At 40.7% G+C, this 21764-nt stretch overlaps 1 protein-coding gene across 1 annotated transcript in view; it reads right to left on the bottom strand.

Moving 5' to 3' along the window:
• CSMD1 (CUB and Sushi multiple domains 1) overlaps nt 1-21764 on the bottom strand; it is a 1175554-nt gene that overhangs the window by 66808 nt on the left and 1086982 nt on the right. The window contains exons 50-52 of the mRNA XM_063125095.1: nt 21246-21431; nt 10699-10893; nt 5274-5447 (exon numbers count right to left, since the gene is read on the bottom strand). Of these exons, the coding sequence (XP_062981165.1) occupies nt 5274-5447; nt 10699-10893; nt 21246-21431 (555 nt within the window). The remainder of the gene's footprint in view (nt 1-5273; nt 5448-10698; nt 10894-21245; nt 21432-21764) is intronic.

Raw genomic sequence — 21764 nt, 5'->3', positions numbered from 1 at the left:
TGCCCATGGCATCAGGAAGACTGATGTCTCTTCTCTTCATTGACGTTTGTGGTAAAGGAACAAGAAGAGGCATGGTTGGAACTTTTCCCTGGTGGCATGGAAGACTGATTCCATCTAGGATTGAATTGTGCTGAAGAGAAATTTCTGAACTTATTAGGGCAAAAGGAGAACACTTTCCTTGATTTGCATTATTTGTTTGTTTTTTATCACTGGAAGTGCTTTTTTCTTGTCTTTTGTCTCTACCAGGAAGGTGTCCAAGGAGCCCCCAAACAGCTTGGCACCCTCAAAAGATAAGTTAGCTAATCAGGACTGTGAACCAGGATATATAGTCCAGTGATACACCCAAATATTTCTACTGGCATAGACATAATATTGAATTCAAGGGTGTCTCAGGCAGAATCCGCCAAAAGAGCAGCAGTGAAGGCTATTTTCTTTAGACCATCTTTAAAAGGTTAGGAAGAAGTGTCTACTCCTGCCCAAAGGAATACTTCTCTGGAAAAAGTCAAAATTAGTTGCTGAGGCATGGAATGCAGCCATGGATGCTTCAAAATCCTTGTGAAAGGATGTTGTGGGTGCCTGACTGAGTCCGGGAGTCCCATGGACTCCCCTGCATCCAACCCCCTCACTGCCGAGACCCAATCAGGTGAATGTGCTGCAATTGTGGACCTGCACTCCAAACTCCCACAAGGCCCAACAAGTGCTCGGCAGCCATCTACCATCATCCAGAGCCTCCATTATGCATCACAATGGAGGTTCCGGAAATTGTGCATTTCCCCAGTTGCAAAAATAGCAGCTGTAAAGGTCCTATTTACGGGCACCATTTACGCAGTGGGGAGAAATGAGTCATTTCTAGACTGAGGGTGGATGGCTGTCAAGCACTTGTTGGTTCTAGGTGAACATAAAGGAAGCTCGCATGGCCCAACAGGCAGTTTTGTGGGGAGAGCATCCAATGGATCAGTCACAGGTGAGTCCGCCCATGCTTCCTCCACATGTATGTCACACAGGTCCTTCCCCGTCTGCTGGAATGATGGCAATAGAGGTGAGGGCTGCCACTAGTGCATTCATGGTGGGCACTTTAAGTCCGTAACTTTGCTGGGCAGTGAATAAAGCTTATTGGGTAGCTTGTGTACTGCAATTGGCTTAGCTGGGTTGGCTTTCTAGATTTCCTTGAAGGATTCTGGCAGAGGGATAGCCAATGGCTTGGTAGGCTTTTGGGGAAAAGCTGCCTTTTCTCCTTTTTGTCCTAAACTGCCTGCTGAGTTAGTTGGGCCTCCCCTGAGAGCTGGAATCTGTGGGAAAGCCAGAAGTACAGAGGAGATATCCAGTGAAAAGAGCTTGACCTGGGAGGTTTCTGTTTCTATTTCCTCCTGAGAAAGTGCCCCCTCCTCCTTATCACTAGGTTCTGATTGGGAGTCAAGGTCCCAATCAGAACCCTTTGGGTTTCTTTCCCTCCAAGGCATTGGAGGGTCTCAGGGGCCTCCCTCATCCCTTGCTGGATTTGGAAGAGCAGGTTGTCTTTGAAAGGTGCCCCAAGGTTCTGGGGAGCGACCTTGAGGAAATCCCTCTGGGGTCCTGGAGCAGAAGGAGGTGAAAGAAGATCTAGACCTGAGTTTATGAACTTCTCATGTTTACAAGTAGACCTGCCTTGGGATCTACGGGTTCTCTTTTCTTTCTCCCTTTTCTTCTTTGGAATTGGGGAAGAATTAGAGTGGGATGTCTGTCATGCCCCCTCCATCCCCCTATTAGGTAGTGCCATGGCTACCCACTGGGACACCAGATCATGGACACAGGAGGTGAACAATGTAACCACCCCATCCCCAGTTGTGTAGGGGGGAAGATTCACCTCAATGTCCATGCATCGCACCAGTTTATTTGTGGTATGCTGGATGCACCCCAATCTGTGGCTGCTTTTCTTGCTGAAGAGTGTAGTTTTGAGGCCTCCAAGACTGTCTGGGCCTCAACAAGCCTGTCCTCCATTTTCCTCTCCCTCTCTTTCCTCCCTGGCAGATTGGACCAGAAGCATGACAAGGCTAGCTCCTGCCAGTCATCACAAAAGCTGCTCACATGGCACCTGCAGGGAAGGACCATGCATAGAAGAGCTTTTTTCTGCTGTGTGACATGCAGTCCGGCAGCTGCAGTCTACCCACCCACATGGGGGGATGCCTGATACTCAACCCCCTTCCCGGGATTCTAGGTGGGTATAAACCATGGTCCCTGCCTGGATTCGTTGGAGGGGAAGTGGTAGAGAAGAACAGAGGAGAGAAAGTGAAAGTAAGTAGAAAGTAAGGAAAAGAAACCTAACTAGCAACACATGTTGGTCTTCTTAAGAGCACCAGCTCTCCTGATCTTGTGGCTTATTATGCAGAACTGGTCTGGGAGATCTAGGTAGCTCCTCCCACAGAAGAAGTAACACTTTGGTCCTGGCTATGTGCTGCAGAAGGAGGTGCCATCCCAAAGTGAAGAAAAGCCCTCTGTGAACTTCTGGAGAACAACCTGACTCCCAAGCCTAAACTCAGTAGGCAAGTAAAGATTTGGAGAGAAGGGAGTGTAACTTGCAAGAGTAAAGTTGTGTAAGGCAAACATATATATTTTTTGGCATTTAACAATCCCATGTACCCTAATATGTAGCTCTATGGAAACAAGATACATCTGTTGATACTCACAATCAGTTTAAATCTAAATATTCCCATATTGAATTCTTTATTCTTCATGACAACAAAAACACACCCACCCTGAAATGCAGTAGCTATAAAGAAGCTAGAATTATTAGAATACAGAAAATCTCATACTGCCTAACTTGGAACATGACACTATTATTCCTATCTGACAGCCTTGTGCACGTTCTATGTGATTCATTTCACCTACAGATCACATCACTTAGTGAATTTAATGATTTCCTGTCATTTTGAACCTGGTTAAATTAAATACCCCAACAGTTCAAGAACTGAAGGAGCAAAGCAATAAAACACGAAATATATGTAAACTTCCAATCAAGCCAATTAGGTCCTAAGTATATTAAAGAGGCTGTTACTTATATAAACTATACTTTCAGAAACCTTTAAAGAAGAAGAAGAAGAAGAATGATTTAACTAGTTCAATTTAGGGTCAGCACATTTATTATGCATAGTGTGATGTTGAAACCGCAGCCACATCCATGTTGAGGAGTTCTTTTCAAAAGATCTGCAAGCATACTCTGGGTGGTGCTTGTTCATTTTCACACTATGGTAAAATCTCTTATCTCACAATTGTGAAACATGACTCCTTTTAGTCTAGATTACAGGATTTAAAGGGAAAGTATGCTCAGATAAATAATATAGCTTATTTTGGAAACTGGGAATTGGAAAGAGGGTGGAGAGTTGAACTAAATGGCTAAAGAAGGGATGCTTCCAAAATTCTCCTCATCTGAATTTCCCCCTGGCTTTTGGACTTCTGATATATCTGGTCTTGGAACTGATACAATAGGAATAGTTCAATGTTCCATTCTAATTTTGGAACGTTGTACAAATTATTTATTTATTTATTTAAAACATTTATATCCCGCCCTATATCATTAAGATCTCAGAGCGGCGTACAGATAAAAGCATACAGTATAAAACAATAAATATGCACAGTTAAAAACAAATTAAACCATGAACCAAGTTAAAACAATATATAATTACTGTGCACATGCTGTTTGCTACAAATTTCAATCTGGATGTAAGTAACATAGCAGGGTGAAAAAGATGCAAATGAACTGGAATTAATGTTAGACATTAAACATTTCTTAATAGATTGGTTAATTCTTTAGAATTCTCCCAGTAAACTAGACTTCTGGAGAGTTCTTCTTCTTTTGGTCTACAGGTTCTGTGCATGTGAGAACCCACAGGGGAAAAATGGAATACAATGGAGAAAATACATACATTACTCAAGTAGAGGAAATCTGTATGAGTCAAGCAATATTGAGCTACATAGAGAGTCTCAGATCTAGAAATATGGAAATATCTGTGCTTCTGCAAGGTTGCCTCTTAGAGAGGGTCTACGGTATACTACAGACTTTATTCACTAACAATGATTTTTGTGTATTTATGATAAAGTTAATTAAAAGCAATTTTATTCCAGAATTTTTATCATTTGATAAAATGTTATAAACTGTGGTATAGCTTCCAACAGATAACAAGAAAAAATGTAGCCCTACATGAAGTTAGAGCAACACACACAGACCCCATTGATTTCAATGGCACTTTCATAGGGTGATGTTGCAGAGGACTGCAGAAAATGTTTCCTATTAAAATGGAAATGTGAATCTGGAATTCCTGAACACACACACTTCTTAGTGCTGTTCCATAAAATAATGTATTTTAAGCTTTATGTGGAGGCATGGGGTTTTGAATGTACCTAGATATCCCCCCCCCCCACACACACACACGATTTGAAATCCGTACAACCACTTTACAATCTACATATTTGTGTTGAAATGAGTGACAATTGCAATTAAATTCTAGGCAGAAAATATTCGTATAAAAGCAAACAGACTGAAAAATCTAGCCTTTTAGTTGTAACAAGCCTATGACAATGACAAGTTACAGTTTAGTGAAGTTCAAATTGGAAATGAGAATTTAAATTGACATAATATATGCTTTTAAGGAACCTATTTTGTAATGCTGATGTTTGTAGCTTCATTAATATGGATTGTAGAAGATGCCAGCTTTGGTGACAGAAGTAATGTATTCACAAACATCCTATGTTAAAATTATTTCAACACTAGTGACAACACAGGCTTCTTAGGATTACGTTTTCTCTTAAGCCATCCAACTGCTAACCATGGTTGGAAGATCAGGCATCATTCCACTCACACCAGCTCCTAGATGGTCCATTAATAGTCATCCCACTTAGTCTATGGAAAATGAGAAGGTCTGTAAGCTCTGGGCAGTCAAAATTGAGCTAAATTCTGCTTCCCAAAAGTCGATTGGAAAAGGCAAGTTCTGATGGACGCTTAAACCCTAAGGTAAGATCATTGTCCAGAATGACTTAAGAGAATGGTATTCTCAGATGTGTGAGTAGTCAATGAAAAATTCACTTCCATTAAGCACAAACCCATTTACAAAGCTCAGTGCTCAGAGTCTCATCGCCTCAAGTAGTAGCATAAACAAAGGAACGATTAAAAAACTTAACTAGAATATCATTTACTAAAAACGTATAAACTAAATGTATAAAATCAATATCACTTTCTTCACATGAGACATTCTCCTTTTCTAGATTCCGACCCTTTGGAAAGACATTGTATATGTATTTACCAAGACATTGTGTTTCAGTTCCACTCCAAAGGCCATTTGCTAAGCATTCCCGCACGTGAGACCCAACTAGTGTATATCCAGTGTTACAGGTGAAGATTGCTGTGGCTCCATATACTGTCAAGGTGCCGATCTTATTACCATTTGGTGGAGATGGAAGACTTCCACAGGAGATAACTGAGAAGAGAACATGAAGTATTTACAATGTGGCAACAGCAAGAGGTTCCAAGAAAATCACGTCAGACCCTAGAGAAGTTGACACACAGAGGGGCACCCACTACTTTTCATTTAGCTTCAAGACCTCCTTCAAACTTCAGGATGTAGGTAGCTCTATGGGAGGAAGAAAGGTTCATGCTTGCTGAACTCAAGGTCTCCGCTTGCTTTTCCTCTCTCTTTCTCCTGATAGAGTGTGTGGTAAATGAAGAAAGGAGTGAACCTCCTAGGAAGGCAGGTGAAGAATCCTCCAAACCTCTCATCCCTGTGAAAGTTTCCGAGCAGCAGTTTATTAGACAGGCCAAGCCTCATAATTTATAGAGCAAATTCTCTTTCATTACCTTAAATGGAATAGCGTTTAATCCTTCAATAAAGGCTATACAGCCTTCTTCATGTCCCTCAACATTTTTCAATTGCCAATTTAAGAATATGCTGTTTGTTCATTTATTAACCTTTATATAGATAGCAAAGTAATGACATTTTAAGCTGTCACAGTAACCTACATACACACACACACACACCACCTAGTCTTTCTAACACTCTAAAGTAAATACAGTAAATAAACAACTAAGTGTTGAAAATGAAATATGGGCTACAATTCTGTGCTTAACTGAGACTTCAGTGTAATTTAAGCAGCCTTACATTTCATTGCTGCAACTGTTGTGTTTTCTCTTCTCCATACTTATTGGCAGTTACTTTATTATTTTAGCATTCAATATAGGTTAATGTTTTATGTTAGGCTTAACCCTCCATTGATAAGTAGGGTCAACCATACTCTAACAGCACTCAAAAAAAAAATGCACAAAACATTTGTGTCAGTCTTCCAAAACTAGTGACACAATCCATGCCCGACAAATGGGCCTTTGTGGGTAATGGTGCCCTCAAGAAAGCCTTTCTCACAGATCATTAATACCTGGGCAGGTTCAAAGACAGGTGGACCCTTAGATAGCCAGGTCCTAAGCTGTTTAGGGGTTTAAAGGCTAAACCAGCATGTTGAATTAAGCCCAGAAAGCAACTGGCTACCACTGCAGGTCCAAGACAGGTATAATGTAGTCTCAATATTGTGCATAGGTTAGCAGCATAGCTGCCACATTTTGCACCAATTGTAGCTTTGTTGGATCCTGGAATGGATCTTGGTTATGTTTTCCATTGCTTTGTTAATTGCTGAGGATCTGGAAGAGCAGAGGACTCAGCAGAAACTTAAAGGTCAACTCTACACCTGGACATTGAGTGTCATAATTGAATAATTGTCTAACTGATTGTCTTCAATTAAGGGTTGCAAGGAGTTGCATCATTGTACAGGTTGTCTATAAAAGTAAATGTGTTTTCATGTTCATTTACTTCCGTGTCCCTTACCCAACTTGATGTTAGCTGTATTGACTGACCGTTTGTAAGTATTTGTATCTGTACTGCCATAACTAAATTATATATTTATTTGCCAGTAAAAGGTTTGTTTTAACCTACATGAATCTTTATCTTAATTAACGTCTTTGCTGACTTGGCTGAGAACCGCTGCAATCTCTGCTAGTCTCTGGAAGGCCCAGACAGAGACTTAACACAAAAGGTTATGTGCCAGAAACCGAGTCTGTGCCATAACTAACCAGCTTCTAAAGTCATAACTCAACAAGCTTCTGGACATTCTTCAAAGTTGTGCACTGGTTGGCGCCACACAGGCCCCATTGCAATAATCAAAATGTGATATAACAGTTTGGTAATGGGTTGGATGAGAGACAATAAACTGAAGATGAACCCTGACAAAATGAAGATCCCATGGCTTGGTGATTCTCTTGTCCAGGGATTGGATATGGACAGGGCGAGCCCACCCATGAAGCACAGTAAGCCTCCTGAATCAGGAAGAGGAGCAGTAAATTGCACCCTGCCCCCCCTGCCCCAGCGAGGAGGGCCCACCACTGCCTCCAGTGCTGCTTGAGAGAGCCCCACGAGCCGCTTTCTCACTGTGGCATTTGCTGTAACAAGAGAGCAGCTGGCCGGCTATCTGGAGCAGCCAACAGCTATTTGTTGTTGAGGAACTCCAGATCTAATGAAAGCTCATGAGATCTTGGCTGTTTCCCACAATACCTCATGAGAGCAAAGATAAGAGGGGATGGGTGCATGTGCACCAGTCAGAAGGAGGGAGGAGCGTGCATCTGCAATGGCAGGGATGGAGTGACAAGTGACAGCATGAGTTCTGCTTCAGGTAGCCAAAGAGCTAGAACAGGGCCTGGGTGTGCAGCCTGCTCTAGATAGATTTGCCCCCTTCTTGAAAGTGCAGGTGCATAACTTGGGGATACTCCTGGAGCCATCTATTTCAATGGAGGGCCAGGTGGCCTCCGTGGCTCAGGCTGCCTTTCACCAGATTCTGCTGCCTTGCCAGTTTTGACCATTCCTGGATACTGATAATTGACCCACAGTGGTCCATGGTAAGTTCGCAATTATATTACTGTACGACCTGGAAGCTTCAATTAGTGCAGAATGTAGCTGCCAGAATGTTCACAGGCACAGCCATATTACCTATTTTACGGGAATTGTATTGACCGCCTATTTGCTCCTGGGCACAATTAAAAGTGTTTGGCTTCCCTATAAAGCCCTAAAGACCCAAATAGCTGAAGGAACATCTCTTGATATACCATCCTGCCCATGTCTTAACATCTGCACAGAAGGCTTCTCACAAAGCTGCTTCTACTCAATGTCACTGTGTGACAACTAGGGAAAGAGCCTTCTCTGTTGGCGTACACTGTTTGTGGAACACCTTCCCTAAGAAGGTGAAATGGGCACCAATCTTGCAATCAGTTCTGTTTTCCAAGGCATTTACTGCTGGTTGATCTGTCTCTATCTACTGCCTTGTAATGCTGTTATATTACTGCATTTTATTGTTTCTATTGCATTTTGTAGTCCTACGACAATTTCTTTTCTTATATTTATTGTTCACTACCCTGATATCCTTTGATGAAGCATGTTTTATAAATATCCAAATAAAGAAGTAAAAGTCAAATGGCCTGGGACATCAAGAGAGGCCGTCTTAGAAATGATTGAGCTGACCCACTGCTAATGCCAAGAGAAGGGGTGTGCATCATCCCTGTGGTTGCACAATGGGAGAAAATCAACTCAACAATGCTGTTGTTGCCTTTGTTGTCGTCGTTGCTGCTTGTTTTATTGTTGGCTTTTATTGTTGTTTTTAATTGCCATTTTTCTGTGTTCATACTTTTATTACTTTTAACATGTTAACTTTTTAAAATTTAAAAAAAGCAAGAAAGACTGATCTATTTTGGCAGGCCTATCCAGTGAAATTTTAGAATGTTTTTAGGATGTTTTAATCATGTATGCTACGTTTTTAATCAGTTTTTAATGTGTTTTATATTCATTGTTGTTCCCCGCCTCGATCCAAGTGGAGAGGCAGGTAAGAAATATATTATTATTATTATTATTATTATTATTATTATTATTATTATTATTATTATTATTATTTGCTGCAAGCCAAGCTATATTTAAAATAAATAAAATGTGCTTCCTGTATTTATTTTGTTTATTTTCTTATGCAGTTGTGAAATGGGATAATTATGTACAGAATCTTCAGACAACGCATGTTATGATTGCAAGGTCTATGAGATTTGTTGTCATCAGACATTCACAACGGTTATAATACTGTTATACTTGAATTACTGTTGTAATTATGTTATATGTACATTAATGGCATTTTTATGTTTAAACAACTATGGTATCCATTATATCCCACATATCATTCATATATGTTTTGTACTTTACATTGTTGGATATTATGGACTTCAATTACTTATGTGCACCTATATTGCTTTAATGGAAAAGGAAAGCTCTCAATAACTTGCAAGCTGAGACATACTTAATAACTTCCACCAGGTATTTTATTTGTATTATTTTCTTGGGGTACGTTTGATCCCAATAGTGGATTAGTACAATCAATTTTCTGTGGATGGAAGTTAAGGGTTGTTGCAAGTCACTTACTTCCTGCTTCCATCACCTCCTTCTTGTAGGCTTTATGGCATTGTTTGATATATTAAAAATGGTGGTATTGGTATTGTGAACCGCCCAGAGAGCTCCGGCTATTGGGCAGTATAGAAATGTAATAAATAAATAAATAAATAAATAAATAATAAATTTGTCCAGGCTTTACTTTGCGATCAGAGTTATTTTAGGCATGACTGAGAACATGGAGGCATTGCTGCTTGGATTTTTTCCCTTTTATCTTTGAGTAGCAGACCCACCCATCCCATCCCGTATCAGAAGCTGCTTTTGAATTTTGCTCATTTTTAAAAAAGCGGTTTACCTTATAGCAGGGGAAACTGCTGTTCAAAACTCACGAGTCCAAAGTTCCCTTAGGTATATGGAACGAGATGTCTGATTCTTTGAATTCTACTCCATATACAATTATAGCATTCTGTGCTTACATAATGAATAATGTAATCTGTAATGATTTTATTATATTATCTTTGGGAGGTATAGTAATAAATAGTTTAATAGCCTCAAATATTTAATGGAATTCAATTTTCCAAGATCAAACAGATTTTTCAGCTCATGTTTGATTGGTCTGGATTACTTAGATATTCAGTTAATCCATGGTTAATTAACTTGTTTGTCTAATTACTCTTGAATGTGATTGATGAGTACAACTCAGAAGTCATTTAATCTGTAATATGAACAATAGATAGATGAAGACCTTTGGATAAGGATGCTTGAGAATGGACAAATAATTAACTTAAGAAACATATGCATGTCGATACATATGTAAAGAGAATCCTACAATCTAGAATCCTCTTCTGGTTACCAAGGCCAAACCTGTGCACATGGAGCTGTTTCTCACATCAAGAGTGAGTTTTCTTAATCATATCAGTAGAAGAAACAGCAAAATACATGTATTCTTTTGCACATGCAAAATGACACCCTCCACTGAAATTGATATGGATGTCTGGAAGCACCATGGGCTCAAAATAGGTTTGTATAAGAAAAAAAAATATTTTGTACAAATACACAGGAAATTAATTAACGAAGTAAAATCTTTTATATGTAATGTACTTATTTATCAAGTTCTTGCAGAGCCCGTTTATTTGAACAAGTCTTGCACTCAGACATTTTAGGAAAGCTGTTATAAAATATAAGAGTCCTGTATTTACGTTGTGTTGGCAATAAACAGAAGCTAAACCTTTGGACAGAACTGAGCACTGTGTAAATAAATGTTTCTTACCCTTGCACATTGGGCTCTCATCAGCATCACTCCATGTTCCATTAGTTTTACACAGCATGAGTCTCTGACCCTCTAAATAATAGCCAGGGCTGCAGCTCAGCATGACTTGTGCTCCAAACTCATTCACCGACCCAGAAATCAGCCTCCAGACGACATGTTCTGAGAGTAGACCCTCAATGCTGGGGCAAGTCACAGCTGTGAAGCAAGGACACTTCAGCATTAGCACTTTCCTTCCAGTGTTACTTCACACAAGATGAATCACCATCTTATTGACAGCAGACTTTTCCTTGTGAAATTGAGCATGGTACAAACATTTCTCAAATACATGTTCCAGCGCATAGCATCTAATATTTGTTCCGACACTGACACCAGTAAGCTGTTTCAATTTTGACATAGGAGAAAAATGAATCGTCTATGTACAGTTCCATTTTTTAATATGGATTATTTCTTTCATTAAGGGTAAAGCCATACTGTTAGTGTGTGTAGAATAAGAATCTATTAATAATTGGCTATAAGTTCTAAACGCACTGGGACCTCTAGAGCTGTATTGTTCTGCTGGCATAGAATGTGTTTAGGATCACAGCCAGATTTATTTTATACTCATTGGGGACTGTATAGGGAATAGTTAATTGCTACCTAATGAGAAACACAGATGTCATTGCAAAAGCTTCATTTATCTAACAAAGCTGTATTCTGCATGACATTTCCTTTAAAATATGCCTGATGTGTTCCATTCAGATGCTTTATACATGTATCCATATTACCATGAGACGGTGAGAGACAGGATATCCAAAATACTTAGCAATCAAGTGAGTGGTAGCATTGAATTATTTGCACTTCTAGTCTGTCCTATCTGATGCGCTTATGGCACAGGTAACACTTTTGTTACAAATGCGGAAGAAAAGCAAGAATAACCAAAGCATCATGGGCCTGTCAAAAAGTATGGGGTATAAAGAAGGAAGAATAATGAGAGCAAAGGAGTACAAATAAATTCTATATAAAACTTAGAATGGTAGGACAGTAGTATAAGGGGCAGAAACAGAAAATGCCCATGGGGAAAATGATGAGTTATTGAGAATACTAGAAGAATAAATATGTGGCCTAGGATTGGAGACAATGCCCAGAGATTATGCAGGGTGTAAAATCATGGTGGAACTAAATGGTGACAGGTGTCCCATCTTCTGTTTCACAAATTCTCCTTTTCGCCTGGAAAATATCCTACAATAGCCACTGGAGAAGAGTCTCAGAGGCAGATTTTGGGCTTGCCTTATGCAAGACACTCTATGAGCCCATATGAATGATTGCTTATTCCCTTGTTTTATCACTCTCACTTGTTTTATCACTCTCACTCATCCACTAAAAAGCCCCATGAGAATGCAGAGACTTTTGGGTGAATAATCTAAGTCTTTCAAGCATTTCAAAAACCAGGACTTGTCGTCTTTATATTGAGTCATTCTAGCCTATACTGAAACAAGAACCATTCAGTACTCCAAGGTAGAGCATCCACTTTTCTTTGTGGCTATATCAAACTGGGTATAAAGAAGGACAATTTTGTCAGTTTCACTTCTTGTCACATTAGCTTTTTTTAATATGTCAAGTTTGTTCCATACCAAATATGAACAACAATATATCTGAATTTTGATAAATTCTTATCAAAAATGAACTGAAACTAAATTTGCACCCATTTCTAATTGGGTGGAGGATTTTCCATTGGGAAGCATATTAGTGGCAATATTTCCCCCCTAATTTTCATCCAAAGAGCTCGGGATGGCAACCAAAGTCCTCCCCACACTTTTATCCCTCACAGGCGTGAGGCATGTTAAGCAGAGAAAGATGGCTCCCGACTTACCAGAGAGTTACAGACTGTGGGGGTTACAGGTGTGGCAGAAAGGGGAAGCTCTAGATCAGGTGGTGCTGTGATGCCCTAGGAGAGGCTAGAAAGTGGTGAGAAAGGCAAAGCCAATCGGGATTGATTGGCCAGCTGATGGGCAGGGCCTCCAAAGTGGACCGTAAGGATTTTTTTCTCCCTTTAGTTCACTCCAGAGCTATATAAACCAGTTGAAGTTGAGTACTGCCATTGCTGTGAACCACTGATGTCAAAAAGCATAAGAGGTTGCTGTCTCCTATTTTGTTTCATTGCTCTCAGCTCTGGGATATACCACGGAGCCGTATGTGCTCTACTCAGGAGAGGGCGCTCGGGAGCAATCATGTCAACCGCCCAGGTCATTTCTGCATTCCACATGTCAACCAGGGTTTTGACAGGAGAGCCAGCCCTATCAGCCAGAAAACTCCCCAGAGCCCTTAGGAAACCAATCAGATCCATTAGTCTCCAGGGGCGGACCATCTTAATGGGTCCCCCACCCTTGCAGAGGGGAAAAGCTGCTGTAAGTCTAAACCTCAGGAAGCAGTGATCTGACCATGACACGGGGACTGATGTGAAGTCCCCCACTTTCAGATCACCATCTCCCTGTCCAGTTGCAAAAACCAAGTCTAGAGTATGCCCTGCTACATGCGTTGGTCCAATGGACTATTGGGACAGTCCCATGGTTGTCATGGAGACCATGAAATCATGAGCCGCTGCAGATAAGGTGCCCTCGGCGTGAATGTTGACATCCCCCAGAACCAACAATCTGGGGGCTCTCAACAGCACATCCGAGACCACCTCTGTCAGCTCAGCCAGGGAGCCTGTTGAGCTCAGCTATGCAGGGTTTTCACCTTCCCGCTTGCAAAATTAAGCTTGTATATAGGTTAATGGAGCTACGGATGAGGGAAATGGTTTATTTATTTTGTCACAGCCTTGTGGCAGGGAAGGGATTGGGCGGGATCCAATGGGGGGAGATTGGGCTTCTTGCTCCCTATGGTGGGGAACCCCTTCAACCCCCACTACAGCATGGGGAGACAGGTTAGCTGTTGCACGGCACTTTGCACTGCCGGGAGCCCTGACACCTGAGCTCCACACCATGTCCCAGCACATGGGTTGGGCTGAAATTTTCAGTCAACAGGCAAACTGACCAGTGGCTGGGTATATACCCTCCACGCCCTTCTTCCTGCATCTTGTTTGCCAACACAAATAATGACTGCCCCAAAGTCACCAATGCGACCTTCTCTCTCTCTCTCTCTCTCTCTCTCTCTCTCTCTCTCTCTCTCTCTCTCTCTCTCTCTGTCTGTCTGCATGATGGAGAAATAGAATGCAGAGAAGATACTGTCCAAAGCATAATAAAGGCATATGTAAAGCTGTTCACAGATAGATAGATAGATAGATAGATAGTAGAAAGCTGTTTATGCCATGCAGTAAATTCTTCTGATTTATCAAAATTGCTATGATCCAGAATTAAAACACAGCATATTTAACAGTTGCTGTATATAGAACAAGTTATTCAGGCACCCATCAGTCTCTCTCTTGTACATCACAGACAGCAGTGACACTTGCTATTTTTACTCACAGCATCTGAATCAGAGAGGATGTCAGCTTCATCTAGATGTAGAGAAAAAGCTGCCTTTTTCCTTTGCTGATTTGTTTCTGTTGATGTATGTATTAACTTCTGCCAGCTTCCAAGTATAGTGCAGCAAATATAATTACATCCTTCAAGTATGATTATATGTCATATCACTAGAATGAGATTATTTACCTATACCAATAGTCATGTGCACTGCCAAACCAGAGGATTAATCCTCAGCTTTAAAAGTACTTCAAAGTACCTCTGTGTGCCATTCCACAATACCGGCGAAGACAGAGAACTACCCACCTTTGCCTTGTAGCAGTGCTGGAGATGCAACTCTCTGTGACTGAACTAGATTGATGTTAGCCAGTCTGGCTATTGTTAGTAGTGCCAATTCAAAACTAGGATAGCTTAGCCATGGTTGGTTCAAGCATTGGCAACCTCAAGATGGGATTACGCATTTTATGTGAGGCTCTCCTTGGGCGGCTTTGGCCAGAAGCTGCAGCTGATGCAGAATGCAGTGGCACAGCTGCTCACTAAGGCCTCTTTCTGGTGGCAAGTTAAACCCTTGCTAAAACAACAAGAGCTGGACCATAAGGAAAGCTGAGCGAAGGAAGATAGATGCTTTTGAACTGTGGTGTTGGAGGAAAATTCTGAGAGTGCCTTGGACTGCAAGAAGATCAAACCAGTCCATACTCCAGGAAATAAAGCCAGACTGCTCACTTGAGGGAATGGTATTAAAGGCAAAACTGAAGTACTTTGGCCACATAATGAGAAGTCAGGACACCCTGGAGAAGAGGCTGATGCTAGGGAAAGTGGAAGGCAAAAGGAAGAGGGGCCGACCAAGGGCAAGATGGATGGATGATATTCTGGAGGTGACAGACTTGACCTTGGGGGAGCTAGGGGTGGCAACGGCCGACAGAAAGCTCTGGCGTGGGCTGGTCCATGAAGTCACGAAGAGTCGGAAACGACTGAACGAATAAACAACACAAAACAACTGCACTAGCTGCCAATAAGCTATCGGGCCACTATTTATAGCATTGCTGTTAACATACAAATCCCTAAACAACTTGGGAGCAGATTCTCCTTGGGAGGCGTCTCACCCCTTAGATCTCTGCCCAATCTCTGAGAGTACACTTTCCAGGGTGCCACAGATGTTTGCCTCAGGAATACCTGTAGGAGAGCATTTAGTATTGCAGCACCCACCCATGCTTTCACACCTGTCATTAGACAGGCCCCCACAATTCTGACGTTTAGACACCTTCTCAAGGCATTACAACTGTAATTTGAGCAAGTTATGACAGGCAAATTATGCCTGTAATTTGCGGGAGACCGCAGTTCGGCAAAAGGGGGGGGGAAGTTCCCACCGCCACCACATGCACCTTCCCACTCTCTGTGCAAAGTCCAAGCAGGTGGCAGATGTCAGGCTGGAGTTCAAGGGGGGTGGGCCAGCAAAAACTCCCTGAGCTCCACCCCACCAACAGATTGTTCTGACATCTCTGTGAGGAGGTAAATAAACTGGATGTTCTTCTCTGGCTCAGATTTTACTGCCTCTAATGCTTTTGGGGTTTTGTTTTGCTTTTTGCTTTTTGTTTGTTTGTTAGGTGAACAGTACAAACCCCTAAAGCTTTTATCTTAGCCCAGAATGGAATGTGATATTAGACAGGCATCTATTGTTTGATGATGATGATGATGATGATGATGATTTACATTTATATACCGCCTACCGCCCCATAGATGAAACTCTCCGGTCGATTTACAAAGATTAAAACACTGAATATTAAAAATCAATATACAAAATTTACAACAATAAAAAGCATAAAACACAGATGACATACAATATCCATTTCAAACAACTATTCTTTAGGCACCTGCTTAAGACCTAACAATTTATGCAGGTGTGAACCAGCCAGAATAGTTCTATTGTTGAGCACTGGTTATTTTATTGTATGTTATTGTTGTTGTTGTTGTTGTTATGTTAACCACTTTGATCTTTTTTTTAAAAAGTGGCAAATTTGTGTAATATATAAGTAATAAAGAAAGGAAGTAGAGCTCTTAGTCAGCATCTCCGATAATTACACGAAGCATGACATGAAGTGAGCATACTGGATTTGGATATACTGAATTTTGGTTTTGTTATGAAGATATGGAAGTGTTTTGAAATTTTTGTTTAAAACTCCCTCCAAATCTCTCAGTAGATTTGGCCAAATAGGAACCTTGACCTTTGCCTTGAATATCACCATGGGAGAAATTTAGTGGCAACTTAAAGGTGTATAAAACTCCCTTCCTACTGTTCCCACAAGATGTTTTGAAGGCCATGTCAAAAGTCTTTTTGCTTTTTCTGAAAATTTCACAGCCATCCCTTCAAAGCAGAAAGCTCTAAAACTGACTTCAGAGTCTTCACACAATATTTTATGAGAATGCTAATATTTGGAAATATTTTACAATATTTTACAAAATAGGGCAGACTCTTTTTAGTCTGCAAAGCAACTTAACTTCTCTTTCAGAAGAAAATAAACTACAATGACCTCTCATTGTCCCTACTTCCAAGGGTTGGAAGCTGATATTATTATTATTATTATTATTATTATTATTATTATTATTATTATTATTATAAAAGCACATGCTCTCTCTCTCTCTCTCTCTCACTCACACACACACACACACACACACAAAGAGGTTTCAAGTGGGTTTACAGAAAAATAAACAAATACTAAAACCACTGAAACAATCCCAGTAAAAGCAAGGACAACTAGGCTTCAATTTTCTGTTATGGATGAGATTTGGGTCATACTCCAATTCTTTAAGGATGCACATCTTCCTGCTGTGCTTCCTTAAAAAAGGAAATAACAAAACTTTAACTCGACTTTGATGCCCTTGGTTGATAAAGTAAGGCTTGATTGCTGGAGAGAGAGAGAGAGAGAGAGAGAGAGAGATGACCCGAAGATACATCAAGACATTTTGATATGCAGAAAGGTGGTGTCAGTATAATAAACAGAATTATGAGCTGAAAGATGTTGTATATAGCCATCTCTCCCGAATGATAATAGGATGTCATAAAGTTCATGTTTATCAACTATAGAAAAGAAAATGCCATGACACAATCATGAAAACAGATTAGAAAGTGAAGAAAACATTTTCTAGAAAGGAGGGGAAAAAACAATCAAGGACTTTTAACAACAAAGGTACCTGATGTAAACCAGATCACTAAGGAAACAAAACCATGTTAAAACTAAAGAAAAATCTCTTAAAACTTCCTGTACAGAAGAAACAACATTATGAATTACAAATAAAATAAAACATGATGATGATGAAATTATACCTGAAATAACAATGCAAATAGTGGCAATAGAGAAAATAAACAGATGAAAATATTTGTCTATATTAATTTCCCCCTCTGCAGGCAATAAGCAATCTGACAGAATCAACCCATGTTTCTGTAACTGTAGAGAAAACAGGCAGTGAGGCACAGCCTCATGGGCTTGGGGGCTTGATCAACAACAGGGATTATGCAAAGGCAATGTCCAATTGTCAAGAAAAAATAAATGTATCTACCACCACCCCGACAATCTCTTCATCTCCAGTTAAAATTGTCTGTGTTTGTTAGAATGTGTGGAGATCAAAGGCAGATAAAATCAGAAGATGTGAAAAATTGAGGAATGAGCTTGTTCCCAAAGTTTGCTGTGACCTGTAAATTAGGCAACAGTTTTTACTTCATCTTTCCAATCCAATCCAGTCAAGGTGATTGGCACATAAGTTTCCTGCACATAAAAGGATGCTGTGCATTTCCACTGCTGGATTCCTGCATCCAATCCTCAGGGAATAAATGGCTCTCTGCCAATCAAGACTCCGTATGTAACTCAGAACAGATGGCTGCTGCTATTAGCTTCAGCTAATATAGGGTGACCAACTGTCAGGATTTCCCCGGATTTGTCCTGGTTTTTGTTCTTTCCATGGTGTCAGGGGGGATTTTCTATTAGCATGGCAGGAGGGAGTGACATGCTTTCTTGAGGCACATCATTCCCCCACCCCGAGCTCCAATTGAGGTCTTAAAGGGGAAAGTGGGTCATTCATGGACATTATAGAAAAGGCCCCAATTGGAGTGGATGGTGGTGGTGCAGAATGAAACCCTTTCCCCTCCTCCACTCCAATCGGGTTCATTAAGGTGGCGGGGGAATAACGTACTTTCTGCAGGACTCAGAAAGCTGCTTCCCCCCACACACACTAGGTGTCCTCTTTTTTGGTTTCCCAAATATGGTCACCCTAGCTAATACCAACCACAAGTTTGGGGTGGGAACAAGACAAGGGTGGGTGGGCAGACAGTCACCTGTCCTATCAGGATACCACATTCACCACTGTTTTGATTAGCAGTGTGGCAATTTTTTTGACCTATTTATTTTTGACCATCCGCTGGGTGGGGAGGGGTGAAAAGATCCTGCACCCAAAAATTGTGGGGAGGGGTGACAATTTCAGAGAAATCATTACTGCTGCCTGCTCAGTGCCTGAAAGCTGAAAGAGGTATTTTGGTTTTGCTTTGTTGTTAGCTGGGATAAAGATTGCATTTTTAGAGTGAAAGGCAGGCTAAGCAACATTTCAGAGTTAACGAATCTTATAAAAAGTTGCCCTAAGTTGGCTAGAGCTTTCCAAACTGCGATTCAGTTTAGGCTTGCAGATATATTTTGAAACTATATTTTGTTTTCAGGAGGGAAAAGGTAAAGCAAAGCAACAACAAAAACAGGTCCATTGTGTGGCAAACATTTCTTTCCAAACGGAATCCAGTCTAATATAATTGAGGTCAGAGGTCCCAGGATAACAGGAAATTAGCAAGTTTTACATGAACAGATAGCAAAGGATGCCCTTCTTCTATACATTCATCAGCAAAAACAGGAAGGAATGAAGAAAGAAAGAAAGAAAGAAAGAAAGAAAGAAAGAAAGAAAGAAAGAAAGAAAGAGCAGCTGCGGACATATTGGAGAATAAGAGATAAAACACAAATTTGGGGGTAATGAAGGCCACAACTTTATTAAATTTAAATAGATCTGCAAGAATGCTGCAGGCCTTACCTGAGAAAGGATCACTTTTTCAGGGTGAGCTATTCCCTGGCACTGACCCAGAAGCACTTCAGTCACTGCCCATGCCTCATTACTGCCACACACTTTGTGGTGCATAAGGGAGGCTATGCCCAAGTCCTCTCTCTCTAAGTTTGGGTAGGGGAGCCAAGCCAAGAGTATTCCTGTCTCCCAGGGCTAATATCCCTGATAGATTGATCTGAGGACTGCCTCTCACCCTATACTTGATGCATCAGGGTGCTTAACTATCTTTCCTGCTTGCAGTTTACACTCGTGGCTAGCTGACAGCTATGGAGATTTATTTCCCACCACCACCCACATGTAAGAATACTGTTTCAGGGCCAGAATGTCATCCCTGGCCCAGCTAACTCTGCACTGGGTAAGAGAAGGTGAGGAGGTGCAGAGCTAGGTTCACATCACACCTGGGGAGAGGAGCCTTCCAATTTAAATAACCAGCTGATTCTCACCCTCCATTGGTTGTTAGTTGGCACACAAGCCCATGGAACCAGCTGTCAATGCATGTTCCCACCTGAAAGTCCTCCCACCCCCTCGGTCACACTGTAGTGTATGGGAAAACAGTGACTTCATGGCATTAAAATATCCTACATCAACAACTGAAATTAGAAATTGCCAGGTTGGAGGTCCCACTTGTGCCCTTTAATAATTTGACCGGTTACCCTGAGCTTTTAGGAATTAGAATATGGAAGAAACTTTTTCTGTTTGCACATGTCTTCTTCTTCTTCTTCTTCTTCTTCTTCTTCTTCTTCTTCTTCTTCTTCTTCTTCTTCTTCTTCTTCTCTCTCTCTCTCACTATCTATATATAACTTTATGCTTAATGTTCTACATTTTGGAACTCTCAGAAGAAGAGTAAAGATCCACTTAATTAATTGAACATTACCTTGGTAGTGTTATGATGATGAATTTTTACCATGTTTACTGTGCTTCTTTGGACACATACCTGGGAATAACTGAATTATGAGATGGACTGAATTATCTAATTTTTCCTACAGCTGATATTTCCATAGGATATTTTCTAGTATGGTTTGTAGCTCCTCTATTCAAAATGCATTTACAGGACATTCAAGAGACCAATCATAAAATAACTTTCCATCTTTATTAGAATGGAATTGATATTACTCATTCAAAATTACCTAAATGCTTCAAGTAATCCTGAAAGATATGCCAAGGAATGAAAATGCCTCGGCTTGATGAATATAATAATGCTCTTGCGGTTCTTGCATAATACCAGTATTGAAACTGTGTACAGATGTGAATGAAATGTAAATACATGTTTCACCATGACACCAAGTCTCGGTAACATTTGCATTAATAAGAAATATTAATCACATTGTACTGCTGTCCAACTGAAATCAATGTGGGGTAGGTTTTCAGTGAGCTTACTAACTAGTTTTTCACTGGAATTTGACTAACTTTCTCTGGATTATGGACTCTTTCTGTGTACAGCTTTGCCTGCTGCCACCATTTGCCATTGGTTGAAGCTATCAGTGTGAAGGGAGCATTTCATGGTATAGTGTGAAGGGAGGCTGCTTCTGCTCCCTGCCACAGCAATCTCAGCTGAGATTGCTGTTTCCCAACTGCTATTAGCAGCAGGGAAATAGCGATCATGCCTGCATCAGGATCGCCGGGGAAGAACAGGAAAATTAAAGCCTCTCTCCGAAAGGACCCTAATTAAGATTGCTGTCATGGCACTGCCTATAGCATTGGACCAGTGGTCTTTCTCCACCACCCAGCCGATAGGTGATCATCACCTGGGAAATATACTATCCAGCTGATGCTCAGTCTGATCAGAAAGGTTTCATTCACTCATGAGTGTGGGTCTTAAAGGAGTGCCCACATAGAAAGAGTGAAACACAGAGGAGTCAACATTTTAAGGGCAGTGCTAAGCAATAGTAAAGTTTGGAGATTTAAGGAAAGTGGGCAGGGCAGGCCAAAAATATGGTGTTGAACTGTTACCGCTAAGATGGATGAAATAAATTGTATTGTATAAAAGTGTACATATTTTCTAACCTCCATACTTACGTTTACAGACAGGTGGCCTTCCTTTATTGCTCCACAATCCATCTTCTTGACACACGGCTGTTGCTTGTTGACTAGACTCTAGCTTGAAGCCCTCATTACATTCATATATCACTCTGCTGCCCAAAATAAACTCATTACCCCAGACGGAACCATTTCCAGGAGATTCTGGAATACCACAGGATACAGCTGAAAAGGGAAGGGGGAGCAGAAAAGCTGTTTGCCTCAGGAAGTAATCATTAATACTATCAAATTTGCTACTGTGCAGGTAAAAAAATAATATGTGCATTGCACCACATTTATCATATTGTTGCTGGTAAGTGACTCACTTTACAGCAGTTGCGCAAGTGCAATGGAGTCTAATAATAAAGATGAAAATTGTAGGAAAAAAATACAAAACCAACATTGCCATCAAGAGTAGTACTAATAAAGACATTTTTATTCAACCAGGCCTTTGGTGTTGAGTGCTCTTTTATTCTTGTGTTTTAATTGTGTTTTTATACATTTGTTCTATTATTTTAT

This window comes from Elgaria multicarinata, chromosome 4 (assembly GCF_023053635.1).
Source record: "Elgaria multicarinata webbii isolate HBS135686 ecotype San Diego chromosome 4, rElgMul1.1.pri, whole genome shotgun sequence".
In the NCBI taxonomy this organism is placed as follows: Eukaryota; Metazoa; Chordata; class Lepidosauria; order Squamata; family Anguidae; genus Elgaria; species Elgaria multicarinata.
This window is presented reverse-complemented; position numbering and strand designations above follow the sequence as displayed.